General features: G+C 37.1%; 1 protein-coding gene across 3 annotated transcripts in view; it reads left to right on the top strand.

The window, feature by feature from the left end:
• Window positions 1-24,464, top strand: part of LOC106872929 (phosphatidylinositide 4-phosphatase SAC2) — a 1,166,845-nt gene that overhangs the window by 46,781 nt on the left and 1,095,600 nt on the right. For all 3 annotated transcript variants that reach the window (XM_089339784.1, XM_089339786.1, XM_089339785.1), the window contains one exon: window positions 13,454-13,521. In XM_089339784.1, coding sequence (XP_089195910.1) covers window positions 13,454-13,521 — 68 coding nt within the window. The remainder of the gene's footprint in view (window positions 1-13,453; window positions 13,522-24,464) is intronic.

Here is a 24,464-nt window from a genome sequence, read left to right as displayed (position 1 = left end):
CTCAATCCTTTCTATATTAACCAAAATGAAGTAGATTGACAAATTTATTTTTTGAACCAGTTGAAGACACACGAGATGTCGAAATATCGTTCACCAGATAACAAATGGCACTCTTCTTTTAATTTTGACTCTATATCTTCAGGAGGAGTTACCTCAATCCTTTCTATATTAACCAAAATGAAGTAGATTGACAAATTTATTTTTTGAACCAGTTGAAGACACACGAGATGTCGAAATATCGTTCACCAGATAACAAATGGCACTCTTCTTTTAATTTTGACTCTATATCTTCAGGAGGAGTTACCTCAATCCTTTCTATATTAACCAAAATGAAGTAGATTGACAAATTTATTTTTTGAACCAGTTGAAGACACACGAGATGTCGAAATATCGTTCACCAGATAACAAATGGCACTCTTCTTTTAATTTTGACTCTATATCTTCAGGAGGAGTTACCTCAACCCTTTCTATATTAACCAAAATGAAGTAGATTGACAAATTTATTTTTTGAACCAGTTGAAGACACACGAGATGTCGAAATATCGTTCACCAGATAACAAATGGCACTCTTCTTTTAATTTTGACTCTATATCTTCAGGAGGAGTTACCTCAATCCTTTCTATATTATTATTATTATTATTATTATTATTATTAAAGCAGCGAGGTGTTCATTTCTCCCAGTCCTTGACATTCCAACTTTAAATTCCACTGAGGTCAGAAGGTGTCTTTCATGTTGATATTTTCAAATAGAGACCAGTTAAAACTGGGATTGCTACAATTGACAAGCCCCTCCCTTCAAAATTGCTGGACATGTAACAAAATTAGAAAGAATTATTGTCATTATCAATTATTATTATTATTATTATTATTATTATTATTATTATTATTAAGACTAGCAGAAATGTTAGCAAACTGGACAAAATGCTTAGCAGCATTTCTTACGTTCTGAGTTCAAATTCTGCTGAGGTCGACTTTGCTTTTCTTCCTTTCGGGGTTGATAAAATAAATACCAGATATGCACTGTGGTTGATGCAATTGACTAGATCTCCCCCCACATATAAATTTTATTATCATCATTATTGCGATTAGTAGTAATAATGATAATAATGGTTTTAAATTATGGGACAAGTCCAGCAATTTTGAGGGAGGGGACCAGTCGGTTAGATCGACTCCAGTACATAACTGGTACTTATTTAATCAACCCTGAAAGGATGAAAGGCAAAGTTGATCTTGGTGGAATTTGAACTCAGAACGTTAAGACGAACAAAATGCCGCTAAGCATTTTGCCTGGCGTACTAATGATTCTGCCAGCTCGCCACCTTAATAATAATAATAATAATAATAATAATAATAATAATAATAATAATAATAATAATAATAATAATAATAATAATAATAATAATAATAATAATAATAATAATAACAACAACAACAATAACAAGAGCACTCAGGGAGCGCAAATCTCTGCCAAGGTAGCACCAACGTCCTCTCAACGATTAGCCAGAGATGATTTTTTAAAATGAGAATATCTGAAATAAACTCGAATGCTCTCACAAATGAGAATACTAAAAATTAACCTGACCGCTCTCAGAAATTAAGTAAAAAAAAAACTATAAAAATAATCCAGAATCTTTGTCTGGTACTGGATTGATCCCAAAATCTAATCAGTTTGTGCCAGTCACAAGGCCAAACATCCCTGAAAGTTTCATCTGAATCCATCGAGTAGTTTTTGAGATATCTTATCCACGGACAAACAAACACACTTGAAAGCAATACCACTGCCCACCTGGGGGTGGTGGAAAGATCCAGGGTGAGCATTGAAGAAAAATGGGGTGATAATGGGGCAATGGATGTAAAAAAAAAGAAATAAACAAACAAAATAAAGGGTTAATTAGGTCAAGTTTTATTTGTGAAATACTTTTGTTTTGAATTTGCTGCAGAAAACGGTTTATATCTATGATGGTGAGTGGGGTGGGGTGGGGAGGCAAAAGGAACCTGGCCCTAGAACTGAGTGGGTAGCAGCCCGAAAAAGTTTGGGAAGCAGTGTTACAGAGTACTCAGTTTTATTTTGAGTTCAAATCTTTCACTCCTTCAGGGCGCAATAAGATAATACCTGTTCAATATCAGGGGCTATGCAGTCAACTATACCAGTAATTATTTGGTTACATATGAATGATGGTATGACATTTAACAATTTCTATTTCAATCGCAATTGAGCTGTTTTTTTTTTTTTTATTTTGCAGCCAGAATTTAAGGGTTGTCCAGAAATTTCTGCTCAAGGCATTTATCTCCTTAAATCTAATCAAAATCATATTTTATTTCACGTGTTTAACAAAATCAAACCATTCTCTTATTTGTTATTATATTCAAGTGGTTGCATTTTAGTTTTGATATCACAATTTAGGGTTTACTAAAGAAATTCTTTGTGGACGTGTTTGGCAATTCATTTGGATTGCACTTGCATTCAATTCCGAATGTAAGACAATGCAAAAGAGATTATTTTTGTCCTTTTTTTTGTTTCCTTTTGGCATTTAATTTTGTTTGATAGTCAAATAGTTGTTTGGTATGTGACTGGCCAGGCTGCAGATAATAATACATGTTTCGATCTTCCAAGTTTTATTTGCTACAAAGTTTTAGGGATACACACATACACACACACACACAAAAGAAAAAATATAAATAGACATGAAAAAAAAGAAAGAAAAGATACCCCCCCCCCCAAAAGACAAAATTGAACAAAAAGGAAAAAAAGACTCTTTCAGATGTTTGCTTTTGTAAAGATTTGCTCCCAGCTGGTGGCGGTGGTCATGGCAGAGGCATTACTTCTGATAATAACAGGTTGTCTTTCTTTAGCAAATGTGTAATGATTGCCAGCACCATCTTAAGTAGATTTACTTTGCTCTTCTTATCTGTTACATCTTTCTCTTCCCCACCCCTCAATGCTTTCTCTCTCTCTCTCACCTTTTCAAGAAAGGAGAGCAACATTTGGTTATCTTGCTCTCCCTTCTTCCTACACATGTTCTCCCCACTCTCTCTGTCTCTTTCTCACACATACACTCTCTCTCTCTCTCTCTCTCCCTTCCTTTAGTTCTGTTTTCTTACTTTTTTGGTCACTTTCCTCCTCCTCTTCCTTTCTCTCTGCCCCTACTTTTCCCTCTCTCAACTCTATCCCCTTCTCTCCTCCCCCTCTCTCAATTCCTTCCTCTACCTCTCACCACTCCTTAATCCTCTCTTCCTTCTATTCACTCTCCCTCTCTCATTATCCCTCTTCTCTCCCCCTCCCTCTTACTCTCTTACCTTCTTTCTTTCAAAACTCCCACACATCCTCTCCCCACCACTCCTTCATCTCCAACTTGTTTACTACTTTCAGCAAACATTTTTTGTTCAGTCAGTTATTAAATGTGTTTTATTTACCATGTGAGAGAGAGAGAGAGAGGAGATGTTTATGTATATATACATAGGGAGGCATGGTTAGAGAGCAAGATGTAATGAGAGAGAGAGTTAAAGAGAAATTGAAAGAGAGAGAAGGAGTGATAAGAGAGATATTGATGCAAGTGTTTCTATGAGATTATCTGTACATACACACAAACACACTCACTCTCACAAACACACACACTTATACACATACACACACACACACACTTATACACATACACACACACACACACACACTCACACACACAAATCATACACACATAGTGATATTCTCACCAATACACACACATACATGCACGCACTTATTCTCTTCTTTAAAGTAACACGCATATTTACATTCACATCTGCGCATGCATTAATGCAAAGACAAATCGTAGCATGGCCGGGCCATGGCAAGATCTCAGACTGACCTTTGGAATTAATCAAAGGAATTTAAAAGACCTGATTGACTCAGATAGTTGACATTCTCTCTTGCAGTGTTTCCTTCATATACTTACAGCCTTACTGTGGAATGAAATTCTGATTCTACCATTTCAAGACAAATTCTACTTGCTAGAATTTCTAGAACTAAATGGCTAGTGGTTCCTTTAGTGCAGCAACAATAAAATCAAAGACCCCGTTTCCAGTAGTGTGATCCTGTTGACAATAGTTTCTAGCAACGGCATTTAGTCTTGTATTTAGGGAGAGTATGGGACCATAGAACTTTGGTAATGAAGTAAAATTCCTGGAACTCATCACCAAACTAGAAACAGTTTCCATAGTGTCTGAAATGGAATCAGTTCAGAAAAGACCAATATTTTATTTGATAGCTGTCAGCAGAATGGAACAATGAACTTTGTGGTGTGATGGATGGATGGATGGAAGCTCGAAGAAGTGGACAAGTTTAACCTTTCAACTTCAAAATTAAATTCTATGGTTATTCCAGTCATGATGTTAAATATCTACCCAAAAATAGAATTGGTATTTTCTGCAAGTCCCGTTGCTTCAATAAACTTGACATATCTGAACAGAAAATAGTTTCAAACATGACATTCCTCAACAAAAGATAGATTGGGAAATAAAACTGTTTTCTGCTGTTAAGAGGAATGAAATTTTGAGTGGAGATATGTCTAATTTCTGCAGTAAAAGGGTGAATTAAACTCTGGGGATGACTGTTCAATAGAGGAGGTACAAATCAAACTCATTTGTCGCCTCATCTTTTATCTAAGAATACTTAACCATCTTCTGAATTTTAACATTTACGGAAACAAAGTTTTATCAGGTTTTCTTTGAAACAGTTTGCGTTTTGGGAGGAGGAGGAAGAAGAGGAAGAAGAAGAAGAAGAAAAGAGAAGGATGATGATGATGAAGAGACAAAGAAGTAAAAGGAGATGAAGAAAGGAGATGTGGAAGGAGTCTTCCTACTTCTTGGATGGCAAAGAAGGTGGAAGAATAAAGATGAAGAGGAAAATGTAAGAGGGCGGTGGTGGTGGGGATTATTTTATTGACTTCATAGGAATTAAGTGCAGGGTTGGTGTTGGTAGAATTTGAACTTTGAAGGTAAAGGCTTGTAATTAAAGTATTTTGTCTGGAACTGTATCAATTTTGTTATTGTAAATTTCTTTAATGAGAACTTTGTCTTCCATAGACACAAGACTATATTCTAAGGAAGATGTGTTGTCAAATTAACCAATATTCTGTGACCGTTATTTTTGAAAGAATTTGGGTCTTTGATCTAAACTTTATATGAAGACTTAGGTGTGTGTGTGTGTGTGTGTATGTGTGTGTGTGTGTGTGTGTGGATTTGTGTTGTCAGTTTAGCAACATTTCTAATGAAATCCACTGTTCTAAGTTTCAATTAATCTTGAAAATAATTAAGAATTTGGAGGAAGTTAATAGAATCACTAAGACTTTCTATTAATTAATTAATTAATTAATTAATTAAGAACCCAGTGTTTGTTAGAACATAATGAAAGACACTTACATAAAACTATGAGAGATGGTTTTAATTGAAATATGAACACTTTAAAATGTAGTTTTGGATCAAATAAACAGAAGCTGTTGGCTCTGATTGGTTGATATCAAAAGGATTAAATTACTGGTCTTTTATTTTATCAACTGTGGATGGATGAAAAGTCAAGTGGTCCCTGGTGGGATTTGAAATGACAAATGCAGCATGACATGACTAAATATTTTAAAGTAGTTTGTTGTTCTACTGATTCTGCTATGGTAGTAATAATAATTCTTGTTCAAGGACTGCAACCAAGATGTATTTTACCATTCCATGCCAGGAGACTCTATCTCTTGTTAGCTTTGGTAAATTCGCAGTTCCATGCTGTGTGTCTCTTACCAGTGATATCAATGTAGCTGAATGGTCTTTATCCTTTATTAAGATGTGAAACTCTACAAAATATAACATCCAATATGACCTGGGTAGTTTCAACACCCTTAAAGTCTAGTCTAAATTGAGCAACGACAAGTGAAATGGATAGAATGTGACCAGGAATCTACGTTTTGGTCTTGTGTTTGCATTGTGGGATGTTTTCAGTCTTCATAAGAAGCCTGTTGTATGAATGAGGCATTCTTGAAACTCCTTCTTCAAAATGCACCTTTTGGTTCTTTACAGAAGAATTCTTTCTCCACAAGAAGGTTCTGAAGAAGGCCAGCTATTTTGATTTTGTAACACTTGGTTGCCAAATGTTTTGAATTGTGTTACAGACATTCCAGGCTTGTCCCTTGCATGTAAGGGAGTTTTTCTTACTGTTAAACTGTCAGCAACGTAGAATATGAGGTACTTAAGCTCATCACCGGATCAAACTGGCAGATGACTTCCGTCTTCATTGATGACCATGGATTCAGTTTTCGTTGCATTAAGAAACTGACTGATTTTAGCTGCAGCAGTCTCAAGTGATTTTAAAAAGTCTTGTACCACACAAATAAGGATCTGTGATCATCAAGATCATCATCATTGTTAAGACCTTGATCAGTAATACAGTTCTATATTTAAGAAATGAGGAATTATGTACATTATTTACATTTGATGGATATTTGTCCTCATCAGCCTACGGGCATATGGCATAGTGGTTAAGAGTGCGGGCTACTAACCCCAAGATTCCAAGTTCGATTCCAGGCAGTGACCTGAATAATAATAATAATAATAATAATAATAATAATATCGAAAAATACCTTAGGAATGAGAACCCAGGTTCAAAATTTCCCCAAGACACCTGATAAACGCTGGAAGGTATATCAACCGAAATATTGTGTTATCAACAAACAAGATGAGGACAAATATCTGTTGAATGTAAAGAATGTACTGGATCAGTAAATCCTTTCTGTTATGGGTACAAGGCCAGAGGTTTTGGGGAAGGGCTGAGTTGATTGCAACAACTCCAGTGTTCAACTGGTCCTTTATTTCATCAACCCTGAAATGATGAAAGGCAAAGTGAACCTCAGCAGAATTTGAACCCAGAACATAAAGACAGATGAAATACTGCTAAGCATTTTGTCCAGTGCATTAACGGTTCTGCCAACTCACTGCTTTGCCTTGACTGGTAATACTAGCATCAGTTCTAACACAAGTTATAAGTTTGAAGGTTTAAGAAGGCATAGATTCAATGCAATCGGTTCCAGTGCTTTGCTGTCATTATATTGAAGGATGAGATGCTCATTTGCATTCACCGTTTGGCTGTTAGATTGCTCTGTTAAATGTAATGCTTATTTATTCACGTTGTTTTGAATTAATCTTGCGTTATCTCATAGCTTTGAGATTTCAGTGACGCAATGATGTTGTAGGATAGGTGTGAGAGGCCATATCCAGTCAGTTTGAACATAAAACAGGTAGAATATTTGGGCCAGATATGGTCAGTTTGAATACTAAAAGTTGAATGTCCACTTATTCCATTCATCAAATAATTTCTGTTCTCACTGTAATCTTTTACACTAATTGATCATGAGATGAATTTGATTTTTATGAATGTAATGTAAATTCAAAACGGTTTCTTTACCTCTTGTGCAGTTTTTTTATTTTGTTTTCTTTGAAGAACAGAATATTTTCCCTCCTTGAGAATCCTTTTAAGTGTTTCATTTTCTACAGTTATTTCAATTTGTATTAACTTAGTCATTATTTGGGCTCATGAAAAGTTCCTTTTATCTGTCCGTTGTTTCCCATTTCAATTTAACCATTTTAATTGCTAAAGACAAACACTATTCTGTTCAGTGTTTTCAAAGCATCTGGTCCTTTGTTTGCATTGTTTGGTAGGTAAACAGAATGAAGCAGCAACAACTCTGGGTTTGAGAAAGCTCTTTACTCTTACTGAGGGCAAGGCTACCTCACTAATGTTGGTACCATGTAAAATCACTCTCAGTACAGTTTGTATTGTAGCTGGTGTTTGGACGAGCAACCAGCCATAGAAACCATGCCAAAACTGAGACATTGAAGGAAGATGTGGTCGTCTCACTTGCCAAATGCCACACTATATTGCAACAATAGCATATCATCATCAATCCTTGGACATTCATGACTTGAGTCCCAAGACCCGTAGAGCTGGTTACTTAGTTTCCACGGCATACAAATGACTGAGATGATGACATTCTTTCTGAATGGGATGCCAGTGTATGACAGGGTTAATCAGTTATGGCTGAGTGGACTGGAACCATGGGAAAATGATGTGTTTTGCACAAGAAAATGATGCATCACCTTGTCTGGGAATTGAAACTATGATCTACTCCTGATTGCTAGGCCACCTGTCTTCACTATCATAATGTAAAGTCATGCTGGAGAATGTAGAATATCTTTTGAGGCCATTGTTTATACTTTAATACATGGCATAGTATGTATGCATGTGAATATATGTATGTATGCATGTATGTACATGTGGATGTATGTATGCATGCATGCATTATGTACATGTGGATATATGTACGTATGCATGTATGTACATACATATGTATGTATGCTTGTGTGTACATGTTGATGTATGTATGCATATGTGGATGTATGTATGTATGTACATACATATGTAGGTATGTATGTATGTATGAATGTATGCATGTGTATATGTATGTATGTGTGTATTTATGTATCTATGTATGTGTATGTACATACATATGTATGTATCAATGTATGTATGTGTATATGTATATATGTGTGTATTTATGTATGTATCTATCTATGTGTATGTATGTGTGTATGTATAAATCTAAGTGTATATATATATATGTACATATGTATACAGGTATGTATATGTGAGTATGCATATATGTACATGTGTATGTATGTACATATGTGTATATGTATGTATGTATGTGTGTATGTATGCATGTATGTACATGTGTTTGTATGTATGTACATATCTATGTTAGTGTGTATGTATGTACGTATGTATGTATGTACGTACATATGTATGTAAGTATGTCTGTACATATGTATGTATATGTTTATGTACGTATGTATGTACGTGTGTATATATGTATGCATGTGTGTATGTATGTATATATGTGTCTATGTATGTACATTCATGTGTACACACACATGCATGTGTGTGTGTCTTTTCTACACCCATGTGTATAAACAGAGCCATCCACCCCATGCCAACATGGGAAATCTTTCTTCCTTTCCTTCACAGTTTAAATTTTGAGCAAGGTTATCTGTTGACTTTTAATCTTTCCTAATCCCTTAATCCCTTCCATTCCAACCAATTCCACCCCACCCCATATTTGTTGTGTTTATCTTTTATTTTACATCAATGTGATGAATATTTAGCACCCAGTATTGAGTCCTTTGTTCAGTTACTAATGGTGTGTTTTTATAGATTCAGTAACGTGTCTGATGTCTCTTCCATAGTATTCCAAGACACATGGACCCATAATGGAATTCTCAGGTTGAATTAGATGTACCTTTAAATTGTAGGTATTATCTAGAGTAGTAGTTCTCAACCGTTTTTCTATCTGTGTATCCATTTGGATTCCTATTTTGCTCCACTGCCTCCCCCCCCCCCCCCAGCCATTCAATATTTATGAGGTGATATCAAAAACTTCCAGGACTAGTTCTGTAGCATGCCAATAGATGGCGACACACAGTTGCACGTGCAGTGATAGCTGCATGTGCAGTGACCCTCATGAGACAGTTGTGAAATTTGTGTCTTTGTGATCATGTGTATGCTGTAGTCTGCGATTTTGTCATGGATAGGAACAAAGAGCCAATGTGAAATCTTGTATTAAACTTGGGAAGTCTGCTGCAAAGATATTGAGCATGCTTTGGCAAACTTATGGCTTTGAGCCAATGGGTTGTATGCAATGTTTCCAATGACATGGGTGCTTCAAAACTGGAAAAACATCCCTGGAAGGCAATGAGCAATCTAGAAGTCCTGCCATGAGCGTCACCCCCAGAAATGTGGAGAAAATTCATCAGGTTGTGCCTGAAGATTGTTGGAAGACAATCAATAGCATTTTGAAGCTTTTCTGGGAGGACATTCAGTAAAAGTGACCATATCTGTGGAGCATGAAGAATTGGATTCTTCACAATAACAATATACCCTATCACCAAGCTCTCTTCATCTGTGAGTTTCTCACCAAAAACAACATGGTACCACTTCTGCACCCACCCTATTCACCAGATTTAGCACCTGTGGACTTGTATCTCTTTCTCAAGATGAAGATGCAGCCCAGAGGTTGCCATTTTAATGCCATTGTTGAGATCCAGAGCAAATTACATAAGATCCTCGATTTACTTATGGAAAACAACTTCCAAGCCAGACTCCAGAAGTGGCAGGAATCCTGGGACCAGTGTGTTGTTGTACAAAGGGACTATTTCGAAGGAGATGATTATTTACTTAAGTTAGAACTTAGGTAAATAAGTAATTTTTTATTAAACATAACTAGTCCTTTACTTGTTTTAGTCATTTGACTGTGGCCATGCTGGAGCACCGCCTTTAGTCGAGCAAATTGACCCCAGAGCTTATTCTTTGTAATCCTAGTACTTATTCTGTTGGTCTCTTTTGCCGAACTGCTAAGTTACGGGGACGAAAACACACCAACATCGGTTGTCAAGCGATGTTGGGGGACAGATACAGACACACAGATATATACACACATATACATATATATACATATATGACGGGCTTCTTCCAGTTTCCGTCTACCAAATTCTCAAATCCACTCACAAGGCTTTGGTTGGCCCAAGGCTATAGGTGAAGACACTTGCCCAAAGTGTCATGCAGTGTGACTGGAGCTGGGACCATGTGGTTGGTAAGCGAGCTTCTTACCACACAGCTACTCCTGCGCCTTTTTTGATACTACCCCAAAAAAAAAAAAAAACTCAATGAATTTTGGTAATTAAATATCATTAGGAATTGTAGAAAAAGATTGTTAAAATATTTGATGACTTGTAGAAATATATGCAATTTATGGCACATGAATTTTAACCACAAAATCTTATATGGACCCCAAAAGGGTCATGTGGACCCTGCTTGAGAACCAATGGTTTTGAGAGAAAGAAGAGGTGAGAGGGGACAGAGAAGAAGAAGACACTGAGAAGAGAAGAGAAAGTGCAAAAGGGGAAGAGACAGAAGAGAGAGAGAGAGAGAGGGGGAGGAGAGAGAAAGAAGAATTGAGAGTTGTGCTGGGCTGGTGCTATATTTGTTGCCTCCGAAAGAATGAAAGAGGGAGTTGACTTTGATAGATTTTGAAATCAGAGTGCATAAGGATGGAGTAAATACTACAAGGCACTGTGACTGATTTTCTAATCACTCTGCCAATTCACATATCATCTTTTACTTAGACATATGTGTGTATGTGTACATATGAATATCTATGTGTGTGTGTATTTATATATATATACACATACACACACATGTGTATGTGTGTATATATGTGTACATATGTATATATATATGTATATATATATATGTGTGTATATATATATATATATATATATATATATGTGTGTGTGTGTGTGTGTGTGTGTGTGTGTACACACATACATATATTTCATTTCATTTGACCAGAAACATGCCCTCTAAAACTACAGCCAAGTCCTTGTTCTATTGTAAAATGTGACTCTGTGAATACTTTTTACATTTTCCCTCTCTTGTCACCATGTGCTCTTAAAGATCCTTCCTGTTGCATAAATGTTTGTCCGATAAATATGCTGACTGAGAATGTCTCGTGTATAATCTCTTCTATGTCATGACACCTGTGCCTGTCCCTCAATCATACTTTAGCCTTTCAACATCTGACATAAAGCCACTTCCACTTTCTCCTCCGAAATATTTCCTCTTAGTAATGAGAACTTTTACCCTTTATTTTTCCTCTGTTCATTTATGTCCTGCAAGTTGACATGGCAACCCCACTAGTGCTGGTGGTATGTAAAAAGTATCCAGTACATTCTATAAAGTGGTTGGCATTAGGAAGGACATTCAGCAGTAGAAACCATGCCAAAGATGAGATTGGAGCCTGACACAGCCTTGCAGCTCAATGGTTCTCTGTCAAACTATCCACAGATACGGTCACTTTTGCTGAATGTCCTGCCTCAAACTGTCCAAAACATCATTGATTGTCTTCCAACAACCCTCATGCACAACCTGATGAATTTTCTCCATGTTTCTGCTGGTGATGCTCATGGAAGATCTTCCAGATTGCTCATTGTCTTCCAGATTGCTCATTGTCTTCCAGATTGCTCATTGTCTTCCAGATTGCTCATTGTCTTCCAGGGTTGTTCTTCCACTTTTGAAGCACCGCCGCCACTCAAAACATTGCATACAACCCATTGCCTCAGAGCCAGAAGCTTGCCAAAGCATGCTCAATATCTTTGTAGCAAACTTCCCAAGTTTCCAGCATAGAAAGCAGACATGAAATGATGATGATGATGGTGATATAGATATTTATATGATATACACACACACACACACACGCATGCACGCGCGCGCGCGCGCACACACACACACGCATGCACGCGCGCGCGCGCACGCACACACACACACACACACACACACACACACACACACACACACACACACACACACACACACACACACAAACTTTTTTCCATTACTGTTTGAGGTATTCTTGGTCTGTGTGTGTGTAGGAAGTGTAACAATGCCTGGTTGTGGAATAAGAAAAGAAAAAATTGATGGTGAGTGCCAAAAACATATAAAGTCTGGAAAAGAGAGAGAATTTAGCTTGGTTTACTGAATGAAGAAGATTCACAGCTTATGAGATAAAATTCAATGTCTGTGAGTTAATTAAGAATGCAACCAAGCATGAAAAGTATGGAGTGATACTGCTGTAATGGATGTGTGTATTGTTGTGGATCTGTGAAGAGGAATGGATTGTGATTGGAAGATGAAGAATATGTCTTTTAGTTGGGGATGTTATGTCTCAAGACTGAAAGTAAAACTAGCCACCAGAAAACTTGCGAGATTCTGAGGTTAGATGGTACTTTGTTTAAAAGATATGTGATAACACAATGCTTGACTAAACTGTGTTGCTGATTCTGGTCAAAGAATTCTACAGAAACACCTCAAAAAGAACATAAATCATGAACGATCCAGGTGAAACAAAAATCCAAATGACATCCAATTTTTATCTGGTGTTGTTTAACCCTGAGACAACCCTGATTGAGAAAACATATAATGAGTAGTATTTCAGCCATGACCATCCTGTACATTTCTATATTTTTGACCAGTTTGTTCAATGTATTCTTCCTTTTTTAAACCTTTCATTACCATATTTAATTTGAGATGCTCTGTTTCTTTCAGTTAATTTTAGATATAACAAAGAATTTAGTAAAAGAACTTAGTTATCATTAAGTTTATGTTAGGAACATAAATTGTGACTAAGGTTTGGTGGAAGATTTTAAGGCAGAACTTTTGAAAACAAGACATTCGTACTACAGAGCCAGAGGTGGTTTCAGCCGGGTTGGTATCAAAAGGGTTAAATTGATCAGCTGCTGTTCTTTCTAGCAAATTAAGGTTTCATCATTGTGATGGCGGTGTTACTGAAGAAGGTGTTTTTTCTTGTTTTTTTATGTTTTTTTATAGGTACAAGATCTAAAAAAAGGGGTTTGGAAGAAAGTGGAGCTTGTGCCAACTATGTAGAGACAGAACAGGTTAGTGACATTTAGTGTTTCTATTTTCATCTATCTTCATTTGCCTGTTTGTCTGTCTGTCTGGTAATCTGTCTGTCTGTTTGTCTGTCTATCTATTTATCCGTCTGTCTGTCGATTTATATATCAAACCTGAAAGGATGAAAGACAAAGTTGACTTCAATGGAAAATTGAGTGTACAGAGCCTGAATGAATACCAAATACATTCATACATGTGTGTATATGTACATATGTGCATGTATATGTACATACATACATACATATATATATATATATTTATATATATATATATATATATATATATATATATATATATATATATATATGTATGTAGGTGTGTGTGTGTAAACAAAATGTTAGCTTGTGTAAATAATGTTTCGTTTAATCAACTCTGAGAGTTCCCCCTCTCGTTAAATATAATTTCCAAAAACGTTTGCCATCCTGAGAAATACGACAGCAACATCAGTATTATTGAAACTTGTTGAAATAATTGTTGCTTTTGCAAGAAACCATTTTTTTTTCTTTGTCTTACATTATTAGTAATTATTCTGTTAAAAGAAATTAGTCAGGCATCAGCATGGTGTTAATTACTGACTTTCTTGTTTGCGACATGTGTGTGTGTGTGTGTGTGTGTGTGTGTGTGTGTGTGTATACATGCACCAAGCTAAGTAAAATCATGGCTGTCCTTGCATATAGGCTTGTCCTCTGCATCCCTCTCCAGCTGAGCATTCCTAATCTTGTGGGCTTGTTGGTACTGGTGCCACATAAATGCACCCATGTTGGTGCTGCATAACGGTATCCAGCACACTCTGTAAAGTGGTTGGCATTAGGGAGGGCATCCAGCTGTAGAGACCAGGCCATAACATTATTTACATTTGACAGATATTTGTCCTCATCGTGTTTGTTGTTAACACAACGTTTCGGCTGATATACCCTCCAACCTTCATCAGGTGTCTTGGGGAAATTTTGAACCTGGGTTCTCATTCCTAAGATATTTTTCAATGTCATTATCATTGTTATTATTATTATTATTATTATTATTATTATTATTATTATTATTATTTTTCAGGTCACTGCCTGGAATCGAACTATACACCATATGTTCATGGGCATATGGTGTAGTGGTTAAGAGCTCGGACTACTAACCCCAAGATTCCGAGTTTGATTCCAGGCAGTGACCTGAAAAATGATAATAATAATAATAATAATAATAATAATAATAAAAATAAAAATAATGACATCGAAAAATACCTTAGGAACGAGAAACTAGGTTTGAAATTTCCCCAAGACACCTGATGAAGGCTGGAGGGTATATCAGCCGAAACGTGTTAACAACAAACAAGATGAGGACAAATATCCGTCAAGTGTAAATAATGTAAATAATGTACATAATTCCTCATCTTTTAAATATAGAACTGTACTATGCCATAACAGTTAGAGCTTGGGCAGCTCTTCAGCTGGCCAGTTCCTGTTAAACTGTCTAACCCATACCAGCATGGGAAACGGACGTTAAATGATGATGATGATGATGATATAATCATCGATGCTTAACCCTTTAGCATTCAAATTACTCCGTCAAATGTAATATTTATTCACATTGTTTCAAATTAATCACGTATTGTCTCATAGCTTTGAGATTTCAGTGATGTTACTTTAGAATGACAGTGTAGGGTAGGTACAAAACAAGTGGGACATTTTGGCCTGGTCTGGCCAGTTTAAATGTTAAAGGGTTAACATAGGCTTTCCATGCTGGCATGGGTTGGATGGTTTGGCAAGTAACCAGTGAACTGCAGAGCTGTGTCCTGTTCCACTGTCATCTTTGGCATGGTTGCTACAGAGTGTACTGGGTGTGTTTTGGGCATATGTTGGGCAAGAGTTATCTGTTATAAACCTAAGCTGATCAAAGCCTTGTGGGTGGATTTGGTTGATGGAAACTGGAAGAAGCCCATTGTGTGTGTTTGTCTTTGTGAGTGTGTGTGCATTTGTATGTATCCTTGTCTAGACATCATGTGATGGTCACAATCATCTGTCACCACCATACAAGTGACATCGCTTGTTTCCATCTGTCTGTGAAGACCACATCTGGTCTTTGTTTCCATGGAAACAAGTGAAGGTTGGGGAGAGGAAGGGTATATGGTTTTTGAAAGTCTTCTTAACAAATTCCATCTGACCTATGCAAGCATGGAAAAATAGATGTTAAAAGGATGATGATGGTGATGATGGCAATATACATGGTCAGAAGCTTTGTTGATGTCAAAGTCAACAACAAGACAAGAGTCTGTGTCTGGTAGATCCGATGTGACAGAGTCGCTTGTTTACAACTGTATGTTACTAGAATAGGAAGGTTTTTTATTATCTTTAATTTGCAATGTTATTGAAGTTTTCTGTTTTTACATGATTTCATCAATAAACTTCATTTGTATTTATCCTCACCTTGTGTACGTGCAGTGATTCCAATATCCTGCAGTATTCTATTCTCTCAACTGTGACATTCCTTTAATAACTGCTTCCTGTACCATTAAGCTGTTCTATCCATCCACATAGCTCTTTCCAACATCCTTTCTTGCTTCCTTATTATTCTGTGGATGAGCAGGTTGCCACTGATCAGGAATTTATGACTTTGGTAAACATGTTATTGGTCTGTGGTTCTGATAGTCTGCGATGGTTTTGTTTTTACAAATTAATATTGTTTTCCTCCTGGCTATTTTGATTCCCATCTCTTTAGTAATTCTTTGAACACTGCCATTCTAACACGCACACATGCACGCGCGCGTGCGCGCGCGCACACACACACACACACACACAGAGTAATGAAGTAATTTAAGTTGAGACCGTTGGCTATTAATTTCTAGCTGCTAGAAATTAATAGCCATCGATATTTTGGTAAATTTCCTGCCAGTTATGTTTGGCCCATATTTGTGGTGTTGCTGCTGTGTTTTCCTTTCCACCCCTCCCCTCAAATCCATTGTGTTATCCTTATTGTCTTGGATATTTTGCTTCCATATAATCTTCTACCATAATTGGATTTTTATTGTTGTTGCTCTATTTTCCATTCCAGTGTTCTGCTTATTGAGATCTGACCAGCATATTTTAGTATTTGTTTAAAATTTCTGTTTCTGATAGAAAAAGAAACATTTTTCTCAAAGAATCCATTCTCAAATATTCACCTTTATTTCTTTTCGCTTCCAATCGTTTCTGTTTTGTAGTTTTATATTTTTAAAATGGATCCCCATTCACTCTTTTGCATATTCCATATTTTACTGTTAATTAATTTCTGGTCAGTTCCTCCTGTTTCTTCAGTGATTCTAGAAGATTCTCCTAATTGTTAAATCTATCAATTCTATTCTAATCTTTGTTATTTTCTGCTATTGTTTGCTCTCTTTTATTTTTTTGAGATATTTAAAAAAATTGAGAATATATTATTGTTGACGTTGAATAGCTAAAGAATTGCTTTCATGTCATCTATTGGAATTCTCTTCCTTCTGGAGTTTTGATATTCTTGTCGTTTAACACCAGGTCAGCCTGGATCAACCAGATTTATGATAAAGTACATTCCAGCTGTTATCACACATTCTTTTCATTAGACTAGTCACATTTAAGACTACATTATATATTCTTCTCTTTTGTCTTTTAAGACAATAAGATGTAATTTACAAGAAATTTAGCTGCTATTTCTAACAGATCAAGAAACCACTTTAAGGCTCCTCTATTGGCTCGTTCTCCCTTGATGAATCCCTATTCTTTACTGAGTTATGGATTACCTCCCTTGTGTCATCTGGTCTGTTATGATGACCAGTCTCTCCTTTGTGCAGTCAATTCTGTTGTATTATTTCCACATGGTTCCCAGAGGTAAACTATTTCCCATGATACCATTTCTATTATAAAATTCCCTGCCATTTCCCTCAAATTCTGCCATCCTGTTACTGCTGCTTTCCCTGTGGAAACTTGTATGTTTGTTGCTTGTGTTAATATTCTATTCCCAGCTTGAGTTCTCTGTGATGTCTCCCATTTAACTCCACTACAGATGGGGTGTGCAAGAGAGACAACTGCGCTGGTATGGTCTTGGGTTGTGTATGGATGAGGACAGCTGTGTGAAAAAGTGTCACATTCTAGCAGTAGAGGGAACCTGTGGAAGAGGTAGACCAGGAAGACCTGGGATGAGGTGGTGAAGCACGATCTTCAAACGTTGGGCCTCACTGAGGCGATGACAAGTGACCGAGACCTATGGAGAAATACTGTGATTGAGAAGACCTGGCAAGCCAAGTGAGAACATAACCTGTGGCCTCTGCCAGTGCAGCATAACCGGCCCATTTAAGAGTATCCTTCAATCATTGGGCAATAAACTGTGCTTGTGAGGACATGTTGAGGCAAGTCGTGGCTGATGACTGTACCACCTGATTGGCACCTGTGCCAGTGGCATGTAAAAAGCACCATTTGAATGTGGCTGATGTCAGTGCCACCTGACTGGCTCTGTGCCGTTGGCACAGGAAAAGCACTATTCGAATATGGTTGTTACCAGTGCTACCTGACTGGCTCCCATGCTAGTGGCACATAAAAAGCACCATTCAAGTATGGTCGATGCCAGTGCTGGCTGACTGGCTCTTGTGCTGATGGCATATGAAAATCACTCACGACACTCTTGGAGTGGTTGGTGTTAGGAAGGGCATCCAGCTGTAGAAACTTTGCCAGATCAGATTGGAGTCTAGTGCAGCCTTCAGGCTTGCCAGCCCTCACTCAAACTGTCCAACCCATGCCAGCATGGAAAGTGGACGTTAAACGATGATGATGATGATGACAGTGAGTTAAAACTTTCTTATCTCTGGGTTTGATAAAATAATTACACTCCTATGCCAGCTCTCCTACACTAATTCTGTGACCCCGCTACCCAAAATTTAGAAATATGTTATTATTATGATTTTATTCTTATAATTTGATACATGCAGCAAAGATCTTGAAATGGAGATAACCAATCATTAGCATGCCAAACAAAATGCTTCACAGCATTTATTCTAGTTCTTTGTTTTGAGTTGAAATCGCCCTGAGGTCAACTTTGCTTCTCATCCTTTCAGAGTTGATAAAATAAAGTACCTGTCATGTGCTGGGGTCACTGTAATTGACTAGCTCCCCACACAAATTTCAGACCTTGTACCTTTATTAGAAACACTAGTTGGCCCATGCCATAAAAAAGGTACAAAAAGGTGAAAAATAAATCAAACAATGCTTCAACTTTGTGTGTGCGTGCGTGTGTGTGTGTGTGTGTATGCATACATTTATATGTATGAGTAGCACAATCTGTAACGAATGTGGTTTTCTATACTTTGTTACAACCCACCTCCTTTATTTTAAGTGTGTTTGTTTATATATGTGAAATTGCATGTGTGTCTGTAATTCTATTTTCTATGTCACTTTCTAAATAAACATACACAAACACATATACACTCACTCAAATACATAAACATATTTTATACAAACACACACATGCACGCACACACACACAGACATTCACATTTCACTCTTTTACTTGCACACACACATACTCACACGGTGTTGAAGCACTTGATTTTTGTTTCACCATCCCACTTCCATCAGTTGATTACCCCTTCCTTTCTCATTCATATGTTGTGCCAGAGAAATACACAAGAGTATTATTATAGCAGAAGATACACGGCACTCTCTTTGCCACTTCCTCTCTCTCATTGCTATTACTTTTTCTCACTCCCTTTCAAACATGGCTATTACTCTCACTACTTCTCCTTCACTGAATTACTATTTTCTCTCTTTTCTTTTCACCCCTACTGTGTGATTTTGGACAAATATATAAAAACACTACGCTCAAAATCCATTAGATTATTGTTGTTGTTGTTGTAGTTGTTGTTGTAGTTGTTGTTGTTGTTGTTGTTGTTGCTGTTGTTGTTGTTGTTGTTGTTGTTGTTGTTGTTGTTCTTCTTCTTCTTCTTCTTCTTCTTCTTCTTCTTCTCTAAGGTGGTGAGCTGGCAGAATTGTTAGCATGCTGGGCAAAATGCTTAGTGGTTATTTCATCCATCCTTATGTTCTGAGTTCAAATTCTGCTGAGGTTCATTTAGCACCCCCCCCAAAAAAAAAATTTCAGGCCCTGTGCCTATAGTAGAAAGGATTATTGTTATTATTATTATTCAGTAGTTTTATTTTTATAACGTGCTTTCACTTCACTACCGAGCGCAGCTCTGTGCGCCTTGGGTATGTACTGTGGTTTGCTGTGGTGCTCTTATGTTTACTGTATTGAAAGTGTTTTGCGTAGAATGTGTGCAGTACCCAGTAGTGCAATTTTCTGTATGTTATATATATTTGTAAGTCCTGCTATTTTTGTTATGTATTTGTCTGAATATTTTTTTATTATACCTAAGGCACCTACTATGATAGGAATTGTTTCTGTTTTTAGATTCCACATTCGAGTTATCTCTATTTCCAGGTCTTTGTATTTTGAAAGTTTTTCCATTTCTTTTAGAGAAACGTTGTCATCTGCTGGTATTGCTACATCAATTAGAAAGCATTTTTTTTCTTCTTCATGATCTTTGACAACTATATCTGGTCTATTTGCCTTAATTTCTCTATCTGTGTGTATTGGCATATCCCAGAGTATGGTTGCTTTCTCGTTTTCTGTGACCTTTTCTGGCGTGTGTTTATACCATCTTTTTTCTGTTGTTATTCTATAATGTTGGCATAGCTTCCAGTGTATATAGGTCCCAGCTCTGTCGTGTCTGTGAATATATTCCTTCTTAGCCAGGACTGGGCAGCCAGAGATAATATGATTTATTGTTTCTTGTCGATCTCCACATATTCTACAGTTACTTGTTATATTTCTTTTCATTATGTGTTTTTGGTAATTTCTGGTGGGGAGGCTTTGGTCTTGTGCAGCAATTAAAAATCCTTCAGTCTCTGCTTTGAGTCCTGAGCTTCTCAGCCATTGCTGGGATTTTTCTCTGTCTATTTCTTTCGCATTTAGTTTAGCCCAGTATTTACCATGTAGGGGCTTTTCTTGCCATCGTTTTATCATGGTCCGTTGCTGTTCTAGTTTTAGTTTGGATTTCATTTGTTTTATAGCTTTTGTTGTTTCTTCTTCTTCTTCTTTGTATTTGTTAGGTAGATTGATTTCTTGTTTGTATTTGTCAGCTTCCTTAAATACTGAAAACAGTTTTTTGTTTTGCTCGTGTTTTGTGGCTATTTGTATTAGTTTCCCTTGCTTCTGGAGTAGGTATTTTTGCAGTCCTATGGTGGTTATTTTATAATAGTTTTCTAGCTGTATAAGACCCCTGCCACCTTCTGTGCGTTGTATATATAGCCTTTCTATGTCAGATTTTGGGTGGTGCATCCTATATCCTGTCATTATTTTTTTTGTTTTCCTGTCTATTTTACATAGTTCGTTTAGTGTCCAGTTAAGGATGTTGTAGCTGTAGCGTATAACTGGGACAGCTAAAGTGTTGATACCCATTATCTTGTTTTTAGCATTGAGCTCTGTTTTTAGTATTGATCTAACTCGTCTATAGTACTCTTTCTTTATTTTTTCTTTCATTTGTGTATGTTGTATCCTATCTAGTTCATTGACTCCTAAATACTTATATGGTTGGCTTTCGTCTAGTTCTCTTATTTCATTGGCTTTATCTAGTGTTATATTGCTACTTTTAACTAATTTTCCTCTTTTCAGGGTTGCTTTGGCACATTTTTCTAATCCGAATTTCATTTATATTTCCTTGGTAAAGCCGTGTACTGTCTGTAGTAGTGTTTCTAGCTCTTTGTCGTTTTTTGCATATAATTTTAGGTCATCCATATATAGAAGGTGGCTGACTGTTTTTCCATAGCATTTGTAACCGCATTCAGTTCTATTTAGCAAATCTGTTAAAGGTGTGAGTGCCAGGCAGAACAGGAGTGGAGAGAGCGTGTCTCCCTGGAATATTCCTCTTCTAATGGGGATGGCTTTCGTTTTCACAAGTCCCTCTTTTGTTTGGAGCTGTAGCACTGTCTGCCATTTGTTCATTGAGTGCTCTATGTATTTTATGATAATTGGTGCCACCTTGTTTATGGCTAGTGTTTCCAGAATCCACGTGTGGGGAACACTGTCGAAAGCCTTTTGGTAGTCCACCCAGGCCATACTGAGGCCTTTCTTCTTTCTGCGGCTGTCTTCAGTTATGGCTTTATTGATCAATAATTGATCTTTACAGCCGTATGAGCCCTTGCAGCATCCCTTCTGCTCTTCTGGAAACAGGTTGTTATTTTCCAGGTGTTTACTCAACCTCTGCGATATTATTGCAGTAAAGGCTTTGTAGATCGTAGGGAGACAGGTTATAGGTCTATAGTTTTGTGGTTTCTCCGTTTCCGTGGATTTGGGGATTAAGATGGTTTTCCCTTTTGTGAGCCATTCAGGCATTGTCTCTGGATCTGCTATTATGTTGTTAAAGTTTTCTGCCAGCTTTTTATGCATTGCTGGCAGGTGTTTTAACCAGAAATTGGGGATCTTGTCGTGTCCAGGTGCCTTCCAGTTGCTTAGTCTTTGCATTGTCTGGGTGACCTCTTCAGTTGTTATAGGGGCCCAGAGTTGCTCAGGTGCTAAGTTTGTTGTTTTAATGGTCCTTTTTTGGGGTTGTTGCTTCACCGACCATATTTGTTTCCAGAATTTCTCTAGTTCTTCTGCTGTTGGTGCTGAAGTAATGTCTATTTTATTTTTACCCAGTTCTTGGTAGAGTTTTTTGGGGTTGGATTTGAACTGTTTGTTTTGTTCAAAGAAACGTTGGCGTTTCTCATACCGGCGGATCCTCTGTGCTTTGGCAAGGATGTCTTGCTTTAGTTTTTCTTTTGCCTCAGGTAAGTCTTTTTCTGTAATGCTGTATTTGTACAGTATTTTTGTTTTCTTCTTGTTACTTAGTAGTGTTGATTGTTTACTAATTTCGTTGAGGATCGATAAATCTTTTCTCTTTTTTTAAATTTTGTTCTGGATGTTATTTATCCACAAGGTCTGTTTGGGTGGTAGAACTCCTGTTCGGATGGGTTTGAGTGAGTATCCTGCTTCTTTTGTGGCTGCAGTGGCTGCCGCATATATCATGTCATTTAGCTCAGTGATATTGCCTGTTGTTTCTGTGGTTGTTAGTTCCGTGACGGCCAGGTTTATGCTGTTTATTATTGATGTTGTTTTATTGTCTATTTTGATTTTTGGGAGATATAATCTGTGGTCCATTCTAAGATCTGTGGTTTTCAGTTCTTCGGTTATTTTCATTTTCATAGTATCGTAATTATCAGGTTTCCCTTCGTTATTTCCAGGCTTTATATTTGTTTTGCCTTCCTTTTCATTCATATGTTTGTCTGTGGTGTTCTGGATTGGTGCTTTTTGTACACTATTATATATCTCTACGGTCTGGGTTTGTTGTTTTTTGTTTATTATTATCATTATTATTATTATTATTATTATTATTATTATTATTTTATGTTTGACTTTTGTTTTGCATTTGTACAAGTTGGATCCAAGTCTCACCCAGAGACCTCAAGAGACAACAAGTTAGAAGTTCATGTAGGTGTTATGCCTAGGGTACCATATATTTGGATTTGTACAGTTTTGTTCTAGTGAATGTTTAAGAAACCATAAGAAAATTATGTGTTTGTTTTAAAATTTGAGATCACATAGACCGTATTTTACGTAGGATATGGGCAGTTCCCATGAGCACTATCTTTTGAACTTCAGCCATTTTGGGGTTTCCTGGTATCTGAGCTAGGTAGTAATCAGCCTGTTTCGCTGTCATTCCCAGGGCACCTATGACAATAGGTATTGTTTTCGTCTTCAGATTCCACATTTTGCTAATTTCTATTTCAAGATCTTTATATTTGCTCAGTTTTTGGTAGGTCTTGACAGATACGTTTATATCAATTGGGACAGTCATATCAATGAGGAGGCATGATTTTTGTCTGAAGTCTTTCAGTATGATGTCTGGCCTATTTGCGTCTATCTTTCTGTCAGTTTGAATGGTGAAGTTCCAGAGGAGTGCAATGTGATCATTTTCAAGTACTGGGGGTGGTTTGTGTTCCCACCAGTTTTCATCATGGGGCAAGTCCAGGTTTTTGCATATTACCCAGTGAATATATTGTGCAGCTCTATCATGCCTGTTGAGATACTCTGTAGGCGCAAGCAGACTGCACATGGAGACAACATGATCGATGGTCTCATTTTGTTGTTGGCATATACGACATAATGGGGAGCTGCCGTTCTTTAATATGTTGGCCTGGTAGTTCTTTGTAGGTAGGCATTGATCTTGGGCTGCTATGATAAACCCCTCTGTTTCTGATTTCAAGCCAGAGGCCATTAGCCATTGATGGGTAAGGGCTTTGTCAATATCTGCATTATTCGCTCTCTTTGGGTATTTGCCATTGAGAGGTTTTCCATGCCATTTTTCAGTCATAATATCTAAGGCAGCAATTTTAGCACGGGTTTTCAAGCGCTTAACTTTTTCTGCAGGTGTTTCTAGTTTGCCTAATTCTTGAATTTGTTGCAATTGGAATTCACTTAGATATTCCTTTGCCTGTTTTGTTACTGAGTAAAATGCTTTCTTGCTTTCATGTTTTGAGACAAGTTTTAGCATCCAGTCCTCAGAGTTTTTCAGATAGGTGTCTAGGCCAATTGTGGCTACCTTCATTGTTAATGCCAGCTGTAGAAGTCCTCGGCCTCCCTCTTTTCTTGGCAGATAAAGACGTTCTATATCTGCCTTAGGGTAGTGCATTCTATGCATTGTCAACAGTTTTCGTATTTTTCTGTCAACATTACATATTTCAGTAATTGACCAGTTAACGATATTGAAACTGTAAGTCACGACTGGTATGGCTAGAGCATTGATCGCTTCGATCCTGTTTCTTGCGTTTAGCTCTGTCTTCAGTATTGCTCTCACCCTGCGATAACATTCTCTTCTGATCCTTTCCTTCATCACTGAATG

Source organism: Octopus bimaculoides, chromosome 22 (genome assembly GCF_046866305.1).
Source record: "Octopus bimaculoides isolate indiv1 chromosome 22, ASM4686630v1, whole genome shotgun sequence".
Taxonomy (NCBI): Eukaryota; Metazoa; Mollusca; class Cephalopoda; order Octopoda; family Octopodidae; genus Octopus; species Octopus bimaculoides.
This window is presented reverse-complemented; position numbering and strand designations above follow the sequence as displayed.